Raw genomic sequence first — 23,153 nt, 5'->3', positions numbered from 1 at the left:
ATCTCCTTGTTTAACATTTCCCATCAATAAAATGGATCATAATGTACCTACCTCACTGAGTTTCTGTGAAAATTAAGTCAGTCACTATACTTAATGTGCTAGAAAACAGTGCCTTGAATATTATGCTATAGAAATCACTGGAAAGACTTAGCATGGATGGAGAAAACTAAATGCAATTTTTTTTTTAAATGACCAAATTCTCGGCTCTAGGGAAAATACCTGAACAAGAATGGAAACATGGTAATAGGCTCCTTGGCTCAACAGTGACTTCCATTGTCAGATAATACAAATATTGTCACAAACTGGAAAGATGGAGGAATGTAAACGGATATAAGAGACATAATTGTATCTACCATAATAAAATGTAAATAGAGGTAGCATTCTATTTTAGAATATGGAAATAAATATTAAAATGAAGGGCTAACTATGTTTAAAGTACTCCTCAAAGAACAGGATGTGGTTAACTATAGCCATTGGCTACCATAAATAATAAGTAAATACATTTTAAAAAAAAAAACAAGATATAGGAGGACAAGGTGCTTTTATAGTAATTCCAGAACACCAATTACTGACAGGGGCCTCAAGGATAGAGGTCCATGGCACTATACACTAATAGTTTGCACTGCTAGGGAACAATGCAAGAGAAAAGCTACAGTCTCAGGACATTAGTCCCTTACCCTGGAAAGGGGCCTTCTGGGACAACGTAACAGAAGAGAACTTTTCCTTTTGAGCTCTACCACCTAGGACATGGGTTAAGATTGATTTGATACTGCAGCCACTCTTTAAAAAAAAAAATTGGTTGGAAATCCTATTCTCTTAATGTCATCATAAATATGATATTTAAAGGTATAGGCCTATATATATAAATTAAGGGATAAATATCCCTGTTGTGCTCTGAAAGTAAATAGATAAAAAGCACTGTACCAAAGAATAGCCACAGAATGAGAGAGAAGGCACACAGGTTGTCAGCAGATGGATAAAGTTTAAGTGAAACCTGATTTTGTCTGAGCTCCATCTGATGTTTCAGAGCCAAGGCAAGCTCTGAGTGCCCTGATCACAGCCCTCAGGTATCCATGCTGGCTGGTGCTTTTGTACCTCAGTGACCATCTCTGGGGCTTGCTCCCATCCCTGGCTAGGCTGCTCTGGGGGTACTCAGGCCCCACACTGTCTTTAAGGGCTGAATAAAACCACAAGACTAGCCAGCAAGGAGGAAGTCTCTTTATTAGGCATGTTCTTCTCTGGGGGACAGGTGTGTTTGGCTTTCAATGAATGAACTGAAATTTCCACAGCTGAGCCAAAGATCACTGCTCCAGAAACCCAGAGGGAGACCTGGGGGTCTTGTGTTTTCTGTTGTATCTTGGCAACACTTCCTTGTGCCGCTGACCCATAGCAGAGATCCCGCTGCTTTGTGATGGGCCTTGAGGCAATCATATTTCCAGCTGTGTCAAGAAGAAACCGTGTGATAAAGGCATAGGGACCCCTTGCTTGGGTCACAGAAACACCAAGGCACCCCCTGAGAATGAAATCCGACTCAAAATATAAGTGAACACGCATTTTATGGCAGCCATATAGGAAGTGAGGTTTTTTGTTTTTTGTTTTGTTTTAAGAAATGGAATATGCCTACAGAAAAATTTTTTTTAGATCATCTGAAATTCTGATTAAGTGGCCTTGGGTGTATAATGCCCATGGCTTTTGGTGCTTTCAACAATAAGCAGGAGCTCTGAGATTGGGTTTTAATTCCTTTAAGCATGTCTCAATAAAACTGATTCACAGCAGCCATTTTTTGTAGAAAGAATTTGAGTTTACTTTCTCACCTTTTCTTTCTGAAGCTGGTGTTATGGTAAAAAAAGAAGGGAGACTGAGGCTGGGAACAAACATTTATGAAGTGTCCATTATGTGGGCAAGTTATTATTCTAGCACAATGCCGAGTACAGAATCAATTTTAAACATGAAGAGGCTGGAGCTCAGTTGAAAATGCCTCAAATCACAATACTAATGAGTAGTAGAGGTGAGATTAAAATGAGGTTCTCCTGACTCTGCGATTGATGCCCTTTCCATTACACTATGGTCCTTCTCATAAATCCAAGCAGAATTTTGTTTTCTTTTCTGTGCTGCCACTAACAAAGATGTCGCAATCCATCTATTCATGGAAGTCATGTAAGACAGTCTCGTAATTTCCAACCGTGAGAGTGAATGCATTTGTCTCTACTTTATCAATTAAGGTTCCTGCTGCGACATGTGTCTCTATTTTGCCAAGTATTTAAAAATCTCCATTATGCATTGCTTCTCACCTTGCCCAGTAAAAGTTGGCAAGCACTGTTATCCTCACTTAATAACTCCCGTTACCCAGGGAATAGCCTGGATTAGAAGTGATGATACCCAAAGCTCATGGATAAGCACTCTCAGTCTCCTGTCTAGACTCAATGAATAATTCAGAGGTCTAGTTGGTGGAAATCCAGTTAGGAATCTGGCAGATATGACGACTTCAGAGGTGTGGCATCTGGGACACTATTCTTGCCTCAGTTTCCTCCTAGTTCTCTGTTCCTCCTTAGGGGCAATCATCTAATTCCCCTATTCTTTAAGAGTTGTTATATAATACAAGATTCTGGTCCTAGCCCTCTCCTTGGTTATTCTCTTTGTTCACTCCACCAAAAACTATGGGAGCTCCCACTACTTGTGCACATCAATTGCCTTTTGGCCTTCAGGCCTATTTCTGGTTCTTTTCGTGTTCTCTTTATTATAGGCTCCCTTGCCCTCTAGCATCTGGTTACTTTCAAATTACGGGTAGTATGGTGTAAAATTGAAGGGGGGAAAAGAAAGAAAACCAGATGGTTCTTCTACTCTCTCTTCCCCACTTCCTGTGGAGCTTCAGGCCTCAGACCCCAGATGGTCACCTCTCCGGGAAGCCCCCTAGTGTTGTTCTTCCTCCTGCCAGAGAATGTGGTCCCTTCCTCCATGGTCCCTCGAGCCCCAGGGGTGATGGCAGTTTCCATGTGAGGCAATGAGGGTTACCTCATTGTTCCCTGTTTGGCTTTTCAGCTTTTCCATCACCTTCTGTATTAAATCTCATCTGCTTCAGAGAGGTGTTTTCCTTCCTCTATCCTGACTGACATAGACAGCATTCTTAGGTACAAGCTATAGGAACAAAACCTGACATGTTGGCAGGAAAGGAACTTGTCCCAAAAGATATTGGAGAGATCAAGGAATCTCTGAGAGGACAACGGAAAAGAGCAGTACTCAAAAATATCCAAGTAGAACTTGTTCAATGAAGCCACACTTTGTGCATGGGGTTGTACCATGTGTGCTACCAACACTGGATGCTGGAAACTCATTCAAATTGCTGTCTCTGCTACCATCTGTCAACATAATCAATTCTGGCATTTCCTCCTTCATGACATGAGCTTCCAATTTAAGGGAATAGAGTGGATATGTCTGATTGGCAAAGTACAGGTCATGTACACACCCGTGGCTGCAAGCTTATGTGACCTTTTCAGTTCCCATCATGAGAGATGGGCTCTTTATAGGCAGCAGAATAATTTAAATATAAGGATTTGGGTGCTGAGTGGACATTTTAGTTTGGACAGCCAATTAAACAAGGATTCAGATGTAAGTGGTTTATTTGGGAGTTAAACCCTGAAATCACTGGTAAGGAAGTCGGGGAAGTAAGAGAAGAAGGCAAAACAACCAATGGAGGGTAAATTACCAATCGAGTTATCGCCATAGAGTAATTAGAACAAATTCCTCAGAGGGCAGAGGATGTGGGGCAGCTGGGGTGGGACTTAATTCCCTATCACTGTGTGGCTCCCCCCCTGAATGTGGCCTTAGTGGCCCTTATTAGCTAGAGAAGATTTTCAGGCAAATAAATGCTGGGGCTGACTGTTGAAAGTTGGACAGGTGTGAGCTAGAGAGCTAGGGGAGAGATGATAGGGCAGGGTGCCAGGTGCATCTCCTGCAGGGCACAGGGTAAGTAGCAAATGTCCACTCGGAACTATTTTTGCATTGAACATACAATGTTGGATGAGAGAGAAGCATTTCTGGCCTCCTTAAGCTGGTGCTCTTATGAGTCAGACACATGAACAATGAATAGGCAAGTGGGACAAGAGCAATAATAGAACAGCCTCGGGAGCTAGGGCTGGATTTCTGGCTTGTGAGACCCAAGAGGATGGGGACAGCACCCTACTCACTTCTGAATCCCCATTGCTTTTGATGGTAATGATTCAATATGTATTTTCTGGCCCAGTAATGAACTGTTGGACACAGCAGTTCACAGACAGTATTCATTGTCTCTATTTCCTTACTATAGCCCAACAAGGGAAGTGTGTCCCCATTTTACAGGGAAGAAAGTTAAGGCATTCATCCTTACTTCTATCCCAGCTTTGAAGTATTTTCTCTAAACGGTTTACCTATCCAGTGTACCCCATTTCCCTACAATTGCAAATGGCAACTCTTCCTTGTATATTCTCATGAGCAGGGTTCTTTGGGAGCAGGAACTATGTCTGTTTAGCATTGTATGCCCAGCATCCAGGCTACTGCTGACATGTTCTAGATGTGTAAACCTCATTTACACTGATTATTTTCTGAAGGGCTTGAATAAATAAGGTTCAGGCGTGCTGAGTAATCTGACAGGTAAAAACTCTGCAGCCTGACCCCCAAATACCTCTGGTGTTTTGCTGAGCATTACACAACCTAGCTGTCTGTCAAACTAGAAGATTGCTATTTTAAGGTCAAAATAATTGGGCAGGAGATATTTAAGAACTTGCCATAGTATCACCATGAGGGATGACCAAGCACAACCATAGACCTAAATAGAGAAGGTTCCTAGAGGACAATACCTCACTCCCAAAGCCTTGGCTGAATTGGAAAATCTTTAACATTCCCCGTAGATTTACATTCTAAGGTTTTTAACTTAATCTCTAGGCAGAAGTAAAATTGTTCACTCCAGCACCAATAACCAATTAACCTTATTACCTTACTATTCCAAAATAATTTTAAAATGTTGGAAATAAAGTACTTAAAGGAACATGAAAGATATATCCAGTACCTTAAGACACTGTGGAAGAGTGATGTCAGATATACATGCAGCCACATTCAAAATGAAGAGGAAGAGGGACACATCTGCCTTAGTTGTTTTTATTCTCCATTTTTGCAACACAAGGAAGGGTCATCAATCCTCCATGCATGCACTTTCCTGTTTCCTCAATTCTAAGCAGCATAGAATTAATAACTAGTAGCCTGGGAAGGGAAAGGAAGGGGGGAGATGTTTACTGACATTAAAGTGTACACATCCTGATTTTAAAGTGCTAAAATGTGGCCACCAAGAAAGGTCTAGGATTAAAAAAAAAAAACCATGCCAATTAAATATAAAATCTCTAAGTGGTATTAATGGAAAGCCTATATATATATTTTGTCCCAATGAGACTATCAGATATAACTAAAAATGGGAACAATAAGAAGAGGTTTCAATTACAATTTTGAGAAGGTGAATACACATTTTTAATTTCTCGGGAGTATGTAAAGTATTTGGATTGGTTTCTGAAAAACTACTAATTTGAAAAATTATTCACCAATCAAAAGTTACATACATAATAATGCAGATGCTTTGAGAGTCAGTGTGAACTTTCTTGGTAAACACTGAAGCAGGATCTAATGTCTACTTTAGCTCTTTTTCTTCTGGGAAAAAGTATGCCCATGCCCAACAGCTTTTAAATGGACATCAATACAGCCAATCAGATTAAGAGTTAATCAGTTATCCCTTTGACTGATCACTGCTTTGGAAACTCAGAAGTGAACATTGGGTTGTATTTCACCTGGTTCTCACCACTTCCATAGGTTCCAGCAGAGTCTTGCCACAGTATTCATCGATAGGGTTAAAATGGCAATTAAAACCAAAACTCCCTTGTCAAAGAATCTGCATTTCACAAACTATACCCCAAGATGTCACAATGAGAATCGAGAGCAGGGCAAAGACATTGAGTATATATATTTCAAATTAAGAAAAGGTATAAAAAAGAAAATATGGGGCCCTGATACTCTATTGCCCCTTCTTCTAAGCCCTAATCAGTCCCAGAGCCAGATGCAGCCTCAGAATCCATCTTAACACATTTCTACAAAAAGCCCCTCCAGATGATTGGAAACAGAACTTAAGATAGAATTATTTGCCTCCATCACTGAGGACTGAATATTTCAAGCCATAGCTACCTCCCATATATATTGAACCCTGGCTACACTGAGCTATTCACCCATCCTTGAGTGTACCATGCCACTTCAAGCATTTGTGTCTTTATTATGTTCCCTCTACCTGGAAATATCTTTTATCTACTCTTCTAGCTGTGGAAACCTTATTTTTTTTAAAAAAACAAAGATTTTATTTATTTGAGAGACAGAATGAATGAGATCACAAGCCAGGGGAGGGGCAGAGAAAGAAGCAGAGTCCTTGCTCAGCAGGGAGCCCATTGTGGGGCTCAATCTCAGGACCTTGGGATCATGACCTGAGCTGAAGGCAGACACCTAACTGCCTGAGTCACCCAGGTGCCCTGGAAGCTTTTATTCTTTGAGGCTCTATCCAACAATTGCCACTTTAGTTTATAATTGTTTAGCAATTATAATCTAGCAAATAATGATAATCATTATCATCATTATATAGAACACTCATATATACATAAAAAAATTTCAGCCCAAACCCAAAGCTCAAGAGGAAAATGATTAGATTTATGAACTGGAATTCCTTTTCTTATTTCTTTTTCAAATCTATAGCTTCTCCTACAAAGTGAGTCAATATATAAAAGTTTAGTGTAAACCTGAGTTTCTACTGTAAAATGTTTACCAAGGATAGAAATTGAATCATAACACCATTTTGTCCTGAGCTACAGCAACTTCTATCAAAGCAAAACTTCTTTACAGGAACTTCAGAAGTTACCAAATGTTCTAGTTCAATCATTCATTCCCAGGGCTGGGCTGATTCCCAGAATCATAAGGGGAACTCTTAAAGAATATTGACCTGTGAAGTAGCATCTTTGGGAAGTGATTCCCAAGAATTAGTTGTATAAAAATTCTAAGTGAAACACCAAGCTGACTGTCTGAGCTGGGAATATCAGAAAGTGTTGCTTACAACTACACATCAAGGAACAGAAATATTTGGATACACAATATTTGGACTCCATTGAAGCAGGGACAATACTGGCAGTTCACTCATTCTGCTCTTTTGGCATGTGGCAATGGGAGAAAAAAGACTGCTAAAAATTTCAACAAATTTCTGAAAATCAAAATATTGTCTTAAAACAAATGTCTTGGGGCAGTCCGGGCGGCTCAGCGATTTAGCGCCGCCTTCAGCCTAGGGCGTGATCCTGGAGACCTGGGATCAAGTCGCCTGTCAGGCTCCCTGCATGGAGCCTGCTTTTCCCTCTGCCTGTGTCTCTGCTTCTCTCTCTCTCTGTGTGTCTCATAAATAAATAAATAAAATCTTTAAAACAAAACAAAACAAATGTCTCGTGGTTGTCTTCAACCTGAACAGGAGAATATTTGGGGAACACACTTTGTTAAAATTCTATTTGATTTATCTAACAACGAAGAATCACTTTGTTTGTCTTCCATGTCAATTGCCAAAAGGGCTTGGTTTTTAAGACCTCTGTTACACAATGACCTCATCTTCCTAAATGAGGGAAGAACTTGGATATATTCAAAGAAATATAAATTTACAGTCATAGTGTCTTTAAAAATTAGAATCCTAAAAAAAAAAAAAAAAAAATTAGAATCCTTGCATGTCTAATTTACAGCTGGCTTAGGGCTAGCCATAAAGTGAGATTCCAATCTAGTAGACTGCATTAATTGGATATTTTCTGACAATTCTCTAGGTGCTACTCTATGGGTAATCCATACATATCTGGTGATTAGTCACCTGTTAATGTTCTATTTATGCATGCCCCAGTGGGAACCAATTGGATGTTGTGGATACAAGTGAATGAACTGAATCAAACTCTAATAAGTAAATAATAGGAGGAATGCATTAGACTCTCAAGCACCACATTAAGTTCCACATAGCCTTGTATGTCATGTGGCTGCCAGGTAATGAGAAGGACACCTATATGCATTAAGAGGAATATCTGAAATTCCTTTGAATTCATGCATCTCCTTTCTGTGCCCTATCTTTGCATTTGAGAAGCTTAGAGACCAGAATACAAACTCAGAGTCCAACCAAGCAAAGGTAGACTTCCACCATCCCTGTAATCAGTCAATTTGCTTTGAAGTTAAGATATATTTGACAGTTCACATGGAAATTAATTTAAAAACGCATGGCTGTGCTCTAACATTTGTTGGGTTTCCCACATAAGTATTATTTTGACGTGAAGTTACATACTTACATTCAACTGGGCAACTGAGACAATCTGGCTAATTTTCCATGTTTTATCTGCAGATATGCAGTGCAGGTAACATCCAAAAGGACAGAATTTCTTGGAGGATATTGTCTTTTCCAAAAATGGCCACATTAATATTCCAGTCCTATACATTCTTGCAGAACTTGCCCACCAAGAGAGGTAGACTCTAAGTTTCTCTCCCCTTCTTGGTCCTGGTGATGTTTTGTGACCACCCTAAGAGAACATGGAGAAAAGATATTGTGTGACTTCAAAGGTTAGGGTGTAAGAGGTGCTATAGCTTGAACCTCGCCCTTTTTTGGGACCTTCACTTTTGGGAGACAAGCAGCCACATGGAGGTGCCTCATGTTGGTACTGTAGCCACAGCCAGAATCCACTGCCAACCCAGGAGTGCCCCTTCAGATAATTCTACTCTACAGGCTTCTAATTCTACTTCTTCACTGTGCTTGATGCCAAATACAAGGGATATAATGTCCCCACCAAGTTCCACCAAAATTGCAAACCTATAAGCGAAATAAACACAGTCATCATCTTAAGCTACTGTTTTGGAGTCGTTTGTTCTACACCAGCTGGAATACTTCTGTCACTAGTTAAAGTCACTTTTCACCAGGAAAACAATTTAACAATCAATTAGTAATGATTCATATATTGTGATATAGGATTCTCTCATAACAACTGCCTTGTATCCTCTATGCATTTGGTCACTATTTGGCCAACATAATGTGAAAGCTATGCTTTATTCACTTGGGCATTGTAAATTCTCTCTTAAAAAGTTATAAAATACATATTCATAAAAATTCACATTTTACAGATTTTTAGTAAAAAAGAAAACAGAATGTCCTACATCTTTCTGAGGTTCTCATACAAAATCCAAATCCTTCTCCACCCAAACATCTTAGACTTTTCCCCTCTAGGTCATTAGTTTCTTTTTATCATGTTAAAGTAAGCCTAATGATGATAATTATGATCAAGCTATGAATAGGATGGTTGTTACCATTTTCTATGTGTCAGGCAATGAGGAATATGGGTAGCTGGAAATGATATGATGGGAGTATTTATACCACAGACATTGGCAAATACAAAGAATCAGAGCTTTTGTTTTGGGAAAACCAGTTGTTAAATTTACCATCAGAGACCCTATTTCTCTTTGCTTATTAATACCTCTCCAGCATCTAGGACAGTGTGCAGAAAATGTAAGCTTCTCAAGTGGTTGTTGAACAAATGAGTGTCACAGGCTCAGAGAAAATTCCAGCTGTTGCACTTCTGAAATGAATGTGACCTACCAGTTTTATGAACGAGCATGCTTCTAAAATGCAGCTTCTAATTATTCTTTGTTTTCAGGCATTTCATTTGGATAACTACTCTCTCTGTAGGTCACCGGAGCCAGTGACACAGTTGAAGTGTTCAATTCACAGAGAGACACAGTTGGCCAGCAGTCAACTTATCATGGTGAAAATGAATTCAAACCTCATAACCAAAAAGTATCATCCTTCTCATCTCTCTTACCAGCTTCTGTAATACTCAAATGTTTTTTCAGGAGTGACCTAGTCAAGAAAAAAATTAAAAGGAACATATACAGAAGTCCACATGTACTATGGGTATATATGCGCATGCACGCACATGTGGCATATGTAGACCTTTTTGGATAAATCTACATACATAATAAATACCTTCTTTAAATAAAAATGGTAGGAGGGTTGGTGGGAGATGGAGAAGAAAGTGTGAATAATGAAATATAAAAAGGAGAGCAACCCAGACCTTGTCAGAGGAAGGAAATCATATCTGCAGAATGGTTGCCTCCAAAATTAACTACTCAGATAAATATACGCAACATATGCACTTCAGGCCTAAAACACCCAAGGCAATGTGGTAACGATCAGGTAGGGGACAAGAGCTTTCCTAAAGAGCCAAACTACGGACATTATTTAACCATCATAACCTGCTCCAGGTTTCAGGTCATTGACAATAATTATGATTTGTAGAATGATAAATGTCTATATGGAACTTCCCCAAATTCCATCTCTGTTTAAAATGCAAATGCTTTCCAAAGCAGATTTATCTTTTCAATTAACCTTCTCATGGGTTCCAAGAAAATCTTTGGGGGCAGGCTGGATATGAGGAGATGAAGGATAGTGGTATCAGTATTGATTATCCTTTAAGGCTGATCCCTTCCAATGTTGGCCTAACACACAGGCATCTAGTTGAATTCTTTCTTCTTTCCTTTATTTTCTTGCAATTCCAGAAAATGTTAGAAATCTTTTGTTTCTATGAAAAAAATACTCATTAGGGTACTATAAATAATGGTGTAGCTTTGGTAAAATTCATACATCACCACTGGAAAGCAGATATTTTCTGATTCCTTGCTTTTGGGATTTATCAATAATTTCCACCACTGAATACACAGCCATCATTCTGGTAGCATTTCCAAAAGCAAAGGCTCTGGAGAAATCCATGCAAGTCAGGAGAAAGCTTTGTATTCCCCCTGTAGAATTCAAAGAGGATGAATTAAAGGGAGTGTCTAAGAAAATTTCTAGCCTTTTTACAAAGGCCTTTTCAGATCAGCAAAATAAATTAACTTACCAAGAAATCTTAAATGGAAGAGTAGAAAAATCAAATCAAAGCAGGGCACAATGTGAAAATCCAAGGATGAATCAAAATTAGAAAACCTGTTCGTATAATTCACTAAATTAGAAGTCAAAAGAGAGAACCAACTTTCTCCTCCTTCGCATTCTATCCCCCTTCTCATCCTTTTGCAAATAGTTTATTCCAAAAGCTATTAGCCAGGTCCCAAAAGAAGTGAGCATATGGTGTGAACATAGCATGCATGGGGAGAGGGCAGAGGTGGTGGACCAAAGATTGATTTTACTCAAGGGTTTGATCACACAGATAACTATATTAAAGATAATAGAAGGCAGATTTTTTTACTCCTAGAGAAGGGAGTTATAAACATGGAAAGGGAGAAAACTAGAATAAACCTATGCTGAACCTATGTTGAACTGGAGTAAAAGTATATAAACTCAGGGTTTCAATAGATGGATGGATGGATGGATGGATGGATGGACAAATCAGAAGATCAGACATAAATGTACACATAAGCATACATACATTTCTCTAGCTCAGTCCACTAAGAGGGACTTAGAAGTAGTGACCCCCAAGAGTAGTCAACATGCCAAGATGACTGAGGACCCTGGAAGAAGTAGAGAATCAACAGCCAAAAAGAAATAGGCTCATTTTACTCTCTGATATTCAAACAAAGCTTGGAATGTTGTGCTCAATCAGAAGTACACTTAAAGAACAGATTCCTGGGACAATCCAGAAGGTCCTATGATTAACAGCTAAAGGAGATGAGATTTAATCTATTGAAGAATTAAGGGAAATATAAAAATGCTCTTCAAATTTCCAATGGCTGTCACAAGACAGAGAGATCAGGTTCATTATCTCAGGGGTTCCAAAAATAGAACAAGGACCAATGCACAGAAATTTCCCAGATAGCATCTAGGCACTAGAAAAACTATTCCAACAATTAGACTTGCTCCACAAAGGAGGAGGAGGTGAAGCACGCTTATAGGTCTTCCCTCGGAGGCTTCTAATGACTCATCAGGACTGTTGCAGTGTAGATTCCAGCCATGATAAAGAACTGTACTAAAGGGACTCTGAAGACCTTGTAACTCAAAGTGAGACCCATGGACCAGCAGCACTGATATCACCTGGAAGCTTAATAAAAGTACAGATTGTTGCTCCCACCCCTAGATGTAATGAATTAGAACATGTACACTAAAGAGTGAGAAGCAGACCTTTAAGATATCTTCTCACTCTCAAGTTTCTCCACTTAGCTTTTCACAATCTCCTTTTGCTACTCCTCTTTACCTTGCATGACCTCCTAAATATCCATTTAATAATTAGTTACCAAAGGCAGGAGGCCTGAGGATGATTTAGGCTAGAATGGATATAATGAGCTTCCAAATTATTATCATCTGATAAATGATTATACAGTTGGCCACTGAACAATGCAGAGGTCAAGGGCACTAACTCTCCACAGTTGAAAATCCATGTGCAACTTCTGACTCCCTCAAAACTCCATGGATAGTCTGTTGACTGGAAGCCTTACTGATAAACAGCAAATGCATATTTTGTATGTTATCTGTATTATATACTGTATTCTTAAAGTGAGCTAGAGAAAATGTTAAGAAAATCTTAGAAGCAAATACATTTATAGTACTATAAAAAAACATCTGCATATAAGTGGACTGGTGCAGTTCAAACCTGGGTTGTTCAGAGGTCAACTATTTTCCTTATTGGTGCGAATTCGGGGGTAAGAAGTAGTCCCATTGAAGGTCAGTGGTAGATAAATGGGTGTCATGTCTACTCTCTGTGGGCCCAGTGAATGAGAATGTATGAAAACTCTCACTTTCCTCTAGATTCTCATTCATTAGGCCCATACTCTGGAGAGCAATTTTAGGATGCTGTCAATTCTGTAGGACTATGTGTAGAAGGGAAAACAGCATTCTCCCATCCAAGCAGCACATGTGCCTGCATTAGTCCTATCTTCCAGGATAGTCCTACTCTTGTAGAGACATAAACTTCCAACTTTCAACAGCTGATAGTCTAAAACTTCAAACAAAGAGTGGAAACATAATCAGACCTTATGTATAAGACAAGAACCAGGGAATTTAATTACTACTGGTTGTTAAATGGTGGCATACCAAGCCTCACCTCTTGGTCAGCTTCATCATCTTCCAGTCCAACTCATAATAAGTTAGGCTGGAGAACAACCAACTGTTTCCAGGGCTCCTCCTCAACACCACACTTTCCCTGGCTTTCCTTGTTACCTCCACCTAGAATATATTTCAAGATGTGTCCTTACCTGCACTATCTCTGCTCAACCTTTAAGACTCAGCTCAGGATGCATCTGCTCCTCCAGAGAGCACCCTTCCCTCCAGGTTGCATCACATGCGGCCCGTTTGGGTTCTCACAGCACCCTGTATCACCCGAGACCAGTGCTGTCCAATAGAAATACAACAGGAGCCACACTAATTTAAATTTTCTGGTAGTACAGTTTTTAAAAATGAAAACAGATGAAATTAATTTTAATTATTTTTTTGGTAAGGAAGAAGTTAAACAGTCACCATTTGTAAATGACATGACATTATACATAGAAAAGCCTAAAGATGCTACTAAAAACTATTCAAAGAATTCTATAAGGTTGCAGGATACAAACACCTAGATATCAGTTGCATTTCTGTACACTAACAAGGAAGTAGCACAGAATGAATATAAGTAAACAACTCCATTTACAATTGCAACACAAAGATAAAATATGTAAGAATAAGGAGGTGAAAGATCTATGCTCTGAAAATTATAAAACATTAATGAAAAAAAACTGAAGGTGACACAAACAAGTGGAAAGATATTCCATGCTCATAGTTTGGAAGAACCAATCTTGTTAAAATGTCCATATGACCCAAAGCAATACACAAATTCAGAAAAGACCCTATCAAAATACCAACAGCATTTTTCACAGAACCAGAACAAATAATACTGAGATTTGTATGGAACCACAAAAGATACCAAATAGCCAAAGCAGTCTTGAGAAAGAACAAACCTAGAGGTACCACACTGCCAGATTTAAAGATATACTAGACCTCTAGTATCAAAACAGTATGGAACTAGCACAAAAACAGACATGTCGATCAATGGAATAGAATAAAGAGCCCAGAAATAAACCCACAATTATAGGGTCAATTAATATATAATAATGGAGGCAAGAATATACAACAAGGAAAAGACCGTCTCTTCAATAAATGGTGCTGGGAAAACTGGACCATTTTCTTATGACATACAAAACAGTAACAAAACACAAACCTCAAAATCAATTAAAGACCTAAATGTGAGACTTGAGACCATGAAAGTCCTAGAAGAAAACATAGGCAGTCATCTTTTTGACATTGGTCTTAGGAGACATACTAGAAAGATGTGCTAAGGCAAGGGAAACAAAAACAAAAATAAACTACTGGGACTATACCAAAATAAAATTATTGTGCACAGCAAAGGAAACCAACAAAACAGAAATTTTTGCAATGGTATTCGCAAATGATATACCTGATAAGGGTTAATATCCAAAATATAAAGAGAACTTATATACTTGGCACAAAAATAATCTGATTAAAAATGGAGAATATGAAGAAGCATGTCTCCATAGAAGACATACAGATGGCAACAGACGCATGAAATGATGCTCAACATCACTCATCATCAGGGAAATGTAAATCAAAACCACAATGGAGTATCACCTTATACCTGTCATAATGGCTAGAATCAAAAAGGCAAGAAAGAGCAACTGTTGGTGAGAATAGGTAGAAAAAGGAGCCCTCGTGCACTGCTGGTGGGAATCTATACTGGTGCAGCCACTGTGGAAAAACAGTATGGAGGTTCCTCAAAAAATTGAAAATAAAAACACCATAGGATCCATTAATTCCACTGTTAGGTATTTACCCAGAGAAAAAGAAAAGACTAATTTGAAAAGATATAGGTGCCTCTATGTTTGTTGCAGCATTATTTACAATAGCCACGATAGGGAAGCAACCCAAGTGTCCATGGATAGATTAATGGCTAAAGAAAATGTAGTGTGTGTATATAGCAACAATACGGATGGTCCTCGAGGGTATTAAGTGAAATAAGTCAGAGAAAGACAAATACCATATGATTGCAGTTAAATATGGTGCCTACAAAAAAGGAACAAACAAACAGTAGAAATAGACCTATAAATAGAACTAACTGGTTGCCAGAGGGGATGGGCAAAATGGGTGCAGGGGAGTGGGAGGTTCAGGCTTCCAGTTATGGAATGAATATGTCACAAGGGTATAAGCTACAGCATAGGGAATATGGTCATAGTATCGTGATAGCATCCTGTGGTGACGGAGGGAAGTTGTACTTGTGGTGAGCACAGCGTAACACAGACTTATTGAATCATTGTGTTGCTCACCTGAAACCAATGCAACATCGTGTGTCAACTATACTTCAATTAAAAAAAATGTATTATGTATTTTATTTAACCCAGCATACCCAGAGTGTTATGGTTTCAATAGGTAATCAAGACTACCCTGGTCATTATTAGAGATTTTGTGTTCTCTTATCAAACCAAGTCTTAAAAATCCAATGTGTATTGTATAGAGAGAGAATATCTCAATTTAGTCTCAGCAGCTACATGTGGCTAATAGGGACTAATCAGACTGCTCAGTCCAAACTGAAAGAATCTGGGGTGCCTGGGTGGCTCAGGCGGTTTGAACGTCTAACTCCTGATTTTGGCTCAGCTCATCTCAGGGTTGTGAGATGGAGCCCAGCAGTGGGGTTCAGTGCTGGGTGTAGAGACTGCTTAAGATTTTAAGATACTCTCCCTCTGCCCCTCCCATGCACCCATGCATGCTCTAGCTCTAAAAATAAAAATAAAAACCTGAAATAATCTACTTACAGGTTTGCCTTCCCTACTAGAAGGTAAACTACCCAACGGCAAGGTCCACATTTGTCCTGTCAGTGCTCAGCAGGCCCTGAGCCCTCAGTAAACGTTTGCTCAACTGAAGTGACCTGATGGTATTCTGAGAGAAGGTGGAATTTCAGCAGCTGCTCAAATTAAGAGCAGCTTTACAGGTACTTATAATAATTACGATGAGAGGAATAATAGCTAATATCTTTGTCTTGGGCCATGTTCTGTGTTCTTTAGACGCATTAGCTCATTCATCCTCACAACAACCCCATATACTATGTACCATTATTACGTCTACTTTATGGATAAAGAAACTTACCCCCAATCATCTAGCTGCTAAGTGGAAGAATGAGGACTTAAAGAAATCATTCTAGAAAAACAAAGGACATGGCCACTAAACACATACACACACACACACACAATAAATAAAAAGTTGGAAAGAAACTGTATTTGCAGATGTGATAACCCCGCCCCAATAGGTAAGCTTCTCTGGAGTCTCCTTTACCAGCCCCCACAGCATCTTTTCCAGGGCTCAGTGACCTGCTGAGTTTTGCCTTATACAGGGGGGACCTATCTCCAAGGGTTTGAACCAGCCCTTCCTGTCTTGAAGTTTAGTATCTCTCATATTTGTCTCCTAAGTTGTGCGCATTCTCCCTCTTGTGTCAAACCGGCAGAGCTTTTCACCAACAACTTTAGTGAGTCAAATAACCTTTCTCTACCTCATCTTCTTGTAGGATATGGAGGGACAGAGGGAGATAAATTGTTCCCCTGCACCTGCTGTCCCCAGAGGGCCTGGCGACCCTCTGCCGTGGCCACTGGGCGAGGGAAGCAACCCTTACTGATATGTGTACTTTTGTTTAAGGCAATGAGGTTAAAATGTACTTAAGAAAAATGATGCAGATTTCAAATTTGGCAAGGGCGGCGGTGGGTGGGAATGGGTGGTGATGTGTGTCCAACGATTCCATTATCTCTAAGCCACAGAAACCAGAACCACATCTGGCAAGGGAAACACAGGCGGAGAGGTAAGAACAGATTAGGGGAAGCCTCGAAAACAGGCAGCCACGATTGGACTTCACGTGGTGGGGAAATGAAGATCCCTGGAGGGTTTCTGAGCCTGGGAGTGATGTGATGAAAACAGTGATTAACGAAGACGAAATGCAAGCATGACCAATTGAAGGGAAGGGCTGCAATCCAAGAGGAGGCAGACATCCAGGCCCCGGGAGGTGTGGAGAGCCAGACAGAAAACAAGCCTAGTAAGGAAGGAATCCATGGTTCTACATCAATTAACATCTGCCCACCCTGAAGTCACTTTACTACCAACTCACTACTAGTCTTTTTTTTTTCCTTCTTCTTCTTCTTTGTATGACCTTACTATATTTGGAAAGACAAAAACCTGTGGGCTGAATAGTGTCTTGAAACTGGTAATAAAATTTCATCTCTGTGACTATAATGGTTTAACTGGATGTGTGCCCCACGGGACAAATGAGCTTCATTGTGAGCATGTGGGACAGTCTGAGGGGCAGAAATGGGGCTCGGAAAAATGTATAGTAGGCCCTTATTCACAGAATGAACAAACAGGATGAAGAGAGAATAATTTCAAAGAGCAGCCTCAGGTGGATGAAGGCCAGATGACAGAAGAGAAATGACTGGCCCCAAGGTGGCACCTGCAGCTGGAGAGCGCCCTGGGCTCACTGCCCTTCAGGCCTGAGACCATCATGTCCACGTCAGCACCCATGGTGGCAGGAGGGCCAGGCTGCCCGTTAAGTGGGCCCACACGGCTTACCAGAGCCCTACACCCTAAACTACCTCGTTCTTTAGTTCTGGCTGCTAGTTTAAATGGTCCAGAGACTCCAAAGTTATTTTAATTCAAGTTTAGATCTGGAAAGAGCCTTGGAGAGCATCTAAAGCCATAGTTTAAGGATATTTTCAAGCTGTGTACCTTCCCCCCCCCCCCCCAATTAAATCTAATGGAAATACAATGGAGAAATACCAACATGGAATCCTTTGGAAGGAACTATGGGGAAAGGCCCAGGAGTCCATCTACTCATTTTGTCCCCTTCCCTGCTCTAACCTCTGTTCCCAACTGACACACATTGTGGCAGATCCTGAAGTCCTCCCCAGGCCCTGGGGGCTGAAGAGAAAGCAGTCTGCAAAATACTGAAGAGTCTAGTATTTTTATTTTGTTTTGGCATGTAGTGACAGATGAAAAATTAAAAGCCCAGAAAGTTAAAACAGAACTTCCATTTTCCAGCCATAGGACACATGAAATGATCTGAAAAGCCTCCTTCTAGAATCTAGAAAGCCTCCTTCTTTAGCTAGAATGCTTGCTAAATGCAAATATCCATTTCACTGCATAAAAGTAACTCGCAAAGACTTAATAAACTCAACTTGAAACTGGGTATAACCTACAACTCAACAATTCCACATGTCTCAGGACAGTATTTATCCAATTCTTAGTGGATATGGGTCAGAGGATCATTTCAGTAAATTGTAACCAGCACATTTTTTAAAGACCAGGCTAAACTGGATTGTAATTGAATAGAAAATAAGGGTATTGGGGCCCCTGGGTGGCTCATGTCTGCCTTTGGCTCAGGTCATGATCCCGGGGTCCTGGGATCAAGTCCTGCATCGGGCTCTGAGCAGGAAGTCTGCTTCTCCCTTTGCTATGTCTCTGCCTCTCTCTGTGTCTCTCATGAATAAATAAGTAAAATCATTTAAAAAATAAGGAAATAGGGTATTATTTCCTAGGGTATTATTTTGAGAAACTTTAATTCTACATATATGTGGACACACACACAAGTGTAACACATGTGCTCAGTGTCTGCGTAAAGTGTATCTTTGTGTGTGTAGACAAAACATCTTGAAAAAAAGGCTATCTTAGAGAAACTTTTGTACATTAGTATAGGACTATATAACATACTCACCAGAACATTATTTATAATACTGAAAAATTATAAGTAATCTAATTGTGCATCAACAGGAGGATAGATAAACATATGGTGGTCTGTCCACGAAACATTATACCACAGAGCAGTTAAAACGAATGGACCAGAGCTATGTTGCTGAAATCTAATGTCAAATTTGGGGGGAGAGGGGGGAAGCAAGTTGCAGAACATAAAGTATGCTTCCATTTATTTAAGGTTTTAAAACATGCAGAATGCCAGTACCTAGTGTTGCAAGATGCTGGTGTCTACAGAAGTATGCAGATTCAGGACACTGTTCATATCTGGGGTGGGGAAAAGGAAATGGGATCAAGGAGGAACCTACCAAATACTCAACTAGGTCTGAAATGAGCTGGTTAAAATGTTAGGATTGTTGCCTGGAACTCAGTAGTGGCACTCAGTTTTGTTAAAGCATTATCCCTACTTCTTGTTGTTGATTAAAAAAAAAAAAAAAAAAAGTACTGTAAGTCACATGTACTCACCGAGACCAGATGGCTGATTGGTAGGGTAATCTGGAGGAAACCCAGGGCAGGACCCTGATTCCCAATCCAGTTGTCTTTCCACATAGCTCCCAGTTCATGATCTGTTTGTGAATGAAGGATTTGCATCATTTTGGTCCTAATCTTAATAATTTATTTTTACCTGAGAGAGATTGCTCCCCATAGCCCACCCCGGCCACATCTGCTCTGGCTAGAAATAGCACAAAGCTCTCTCACTCTGTGAGGCTGAGCTGTTGTTTCACAGTTTGTATCTTGGCTCTGTTTTCCAGCCCTGCTCATGCACTGAAAAAAAAAAAAATGCTGAGCCACTGAAAGGTCAGTAGAGAGATGATCTAAACAAAAAAAAGTATAAGCAAAAAAAGAGACAGGGGAGACGGAGAATCAGCTTTGCATGAGGGAATACACAAAATCACAGGAAGTGATCAAATTCAAGTCAGAATATCTCTGAGAAACCATAAAACAAACACGGGGCGTATTTTAGATGACAGGAGTAAGTTGAAATAGTAGCCTTTTTATAGCCGTTAAGCACAAATACACAACCTAATGGGAGTGGGTTCATTAACTTTTTTCCTAGTCTACAAAAACCAGACAAAGGATGCCTTGCCAAGGACCGGAGAATCGTAAGCAGGGATTTATTGCTCCTTGGAAAAGTTCAGGGCAGTGGTTTTTATCATCGGATCTTTCGTACTCTGCAAGTTACATAAGAGGCTCTTGTCTTTTTTCTGTAAACATAACTTCCAGATGAGCTTTAGCTTCTCAGGTGGGCCAGCTAAGGCCTTCTGCTGGTGGAGGAGAGACAGTCACAGAGAAGATACCCTTGTAGTAGAGGGTCTGCAACACATCACTCTCCAGAGTCAAGCTGTGAACTGTACGTGAGTGTATCTTTATATATTGCTCACCCTGGGATGCCTACCAGTTGTCAGGAACTGTGAACCAACTCTTTTCAAGCTGCCAGAGAAAACTCAGATCTGTGAAAGAATTCCTTCCGTGGTGTGCAGAGCAAACAGAGCAGCCACTGACATTTATTGAGCACTTCCTCTTCTAAATGCGTTACCTCATCTAGTCTTCAACCACCTTCCCAGGAAGGTACTACTGGGAGCCCCATTTTACAAGTAAGAACATTAAGACAGCGCAAGGTGGAGAGATAGAGGTCTCAGGTCACCTGGAGTAAGTGCTAAAGCCAGGATTATGGACAGAGCCAGCGGGTTCTTATGGCCTGGGCTTTTATGTGCCACACTGTGTCTGGAAAGTGGCATTTAAAGTAAGTAGATGACAGCACTAAGTTACGTTAGGATCCATGGGGCCCCTGCCTCAGATACAAGGGCTCTAATAGGGAAGTATTCACCTGCCAAGGTGAGGGTGTTCGCTAAATTCAGAATCCTCTCCTTAGAGCTTTAAGCACTTGAGAACACCTGCTCCTAACACCCGAGGACACCTGCTTCTAGCACCTGAGGACACATGCTGTGTATCCCACCTTGCCTAAGTTATGGCTAATTTCTGCTTTATCTCTAGACCCCCAGAGGACAAAAGCAGAGATGGATTTGGAAATGCTATAAAAACAAAACAAAACAACAACAAAAAAAGAATGCCTATGCTTGAATTCACTTCTGCTACTTACTAAATGGATTCATTTCCTTCACTTTCCTTGTCTGTAAAATGGGAAAAAAATCAATGCCCATTACATAGAATGGTCAAACCAGACAGAGGAGCAAAGAGCTTTATACACATCGGTGACATGTGGGTTTTTTTTTTCTTTTTGCATGTCAAGGCAGCACATTACAACAAAATGCTGTGAACATCTGAGAAAGATCTATGTGGATCTCAAAGAGCTTTTGTCCTTCTTCTTCTTCTTTTTTTTTTTTTTTTTTAGGATTTTATTTATTTGAGAGGGAGAGGGAAAAAGAGTGAGAATATGTGGGCAGGAGGAGAGAGAAGCAGACTCCCCATGAGCAGGGAGCCTGATGCGGGACTCATTCCCAGGACCTCAGGATCATGACCTGAGCTGAAGGCAGACGCTTCACCAACTGAGTCATCCAGGTGCCCCTCAAAGAGCCTTTCTCTGTAATGTGAATATTAGCCTTGGTCAGGTCATCTCCCCCCCTTTTCCCAATCTTAAGAGGAGGGGTATTAGTCCCCAGAGTCTCTTCTACATTTTGATATTTTGTGATTGAACCAGGGTTTCTAAATGGTAGTTTGGGCCAGCTTGCCTTCCTAAGGTGAACACTCATTACATTTCTGGGGGCCTATTAATGACATAGGACCCCAGAGGATATCTAACAGCCCAAGGATCTAATTACCACGGTTCTAACTGCCCCCGAGTTCAAGTATTAGAGGAAAGAGAATTGGAATCTCTCCTGGAACTAGATGAATATCTGGTTCAGCTGGCAACCTGCTAGAAGTTGGGGAGGAGGCATCTCATACTTTTGTTCTGGGCAATGCCGATACATAAGGGAATGCAGGGCAGGAGGACTTTGAGGGAGCTTCTAGCCTCATGACTTCATGTGACTGCCTCACTGATAAGTATCACTTGAAAATGATGTCAGCTATGACCAGTCATGACAGGCTGGAGTCACAGTGGGGGGGCCCTGCCAGGCTTCCTGCCTCACTGCATTGGCCTTTCCACAGGGAAAAAGGTCAAGTGTGGTGACTGTAACTCCAGCTGGTGACTGGGGCGTGGTGCTGAAACAGCTGTGTGCCTGCTCAACTCTCTGCCAGTCCTTCCAGAATGGGCTTGATGCCATTTCCCAAGGAGGCCAGGCCCCTGGGGAGCCTCAGTGTGGTAGCTGAGCATGACGGGTCCATTCTCGTTAGGAAAGGGGGTCAGTCACCCTGACCCCGGTCTATTATGCAGACCCTCCCCAGCCGCCCCATTCCCTGGGCTCTCAGAGCCTGCAGCAGAGGATAGGAAAGCCACCTGTGACAGGAAGCCCCGTCAGCAGCCTGGAGATGCCTCACAAGCCGTGGGCCAAGTGGCCGGAACAGTTATGATGCGATGAGCAGGGGCGGCCTCCTGCATCCCCTCACCGCGGACACCTGGTAATGATTCACTGTCTCTAGTAGGTCACGCTCATTCCCACCCAGGGGCCTGTTCCTCTTCCTCAAGAAGCCTGGGTCTCGTCTACACAGCTGGCTCCCTTCCACAACTCAACTCTCACATCAAATATCACAGTCTCAGGCCACACACACCCCTCCCACAACTCCCCCCACTGCAATACTCCTTTCCTGTTTCATACAGAACTTCTCATTATCTCAAATGATTCACTTCATTTATTTTTGTTTATTGCCTTTTCTCCCTGTAGGGAAACGAGAGCCAGCATCTTCCCCACCCTCTCTAGTCAGTCCACAGCACTGGGGAAAATATCTGACAGGTAACATGGGATTAATAAAATTAGTACAATTAGTTAACACGACTTGATTAACTCTATCTAGGACAGGTGTGTACTGGCACAAAGAGGATTTCCCTCTCTGTGCTCTGCAGCCGTGGTGAGGTCTCAAGGCTCCAGGGTGGCTTTCCCAGACACTTTTGAATATCTTCCTGTTAAAGAGCTGAGACTCCTACTCTGATCATTGGGGCTGGCTCCTGACATCTGTATTTATACTACGTAACTTTTCACTTAGAGATTTTGGTTGTAAGTAAATTTATACGTAGTGCACTGTGATTTCAAGTACCAGCGTATCATTTTTCTCAAGTACAAGAGGTGTTTGGTCTAGGGTTGGTATGAAAGCCCAAACACAGAAGGACCTTGCTCTTTCTCCTTTGCACCCTCTGTTCCTAGCACACAAATTTCTTCTGGTGTTTGTCACGTTATGGTCACAACATGGCTGCTGCATCACCAGCCATCATGTCGGAATGCCAGAGAAG

General features: G+C 40.8%; 1 protein-coding gene across 1 annotated transcript in view; it reads right to left on the bottom strand.

Moving 5' to 3' along the window:
* The window catches only part of LOC112922134 (uncharacterized), a 153,175-nt gene that overhangs the window by 38,301 nt on the left and 91,721 nt on the right, over window positions 1-23,153 (bottom strand). The window contains exon 3 of the mRNA XM_072745314.1: window positions 8,358-8,585. Within this exon, the coding sequence (XP_072601415.1) occupies window positions 8,358-8,585 (228 nt within the window). The remainder of the gene's footprint in view (window positions 1-8,357; window positions 8,586-23,153) is intronic.

Source organism: Vulpes vulpes, unplaced genomic scaffold (assembly GCF_048418805.1).
Source record: "Vulpes vulpes isolate BD-2025 unplaced genomic scaffold, VulVul3 u000000648, whole genome shotgun sequence".
Taxonomy (NCBI): Eukaryota; Metazoa; Chordata; class Mammalia; order Carnivora; family Canidae; genus Vulpes; species Vulpes vulpes.
This window is presented reverse-complemented; position numbering and strand designations above follow the sequence as displayed.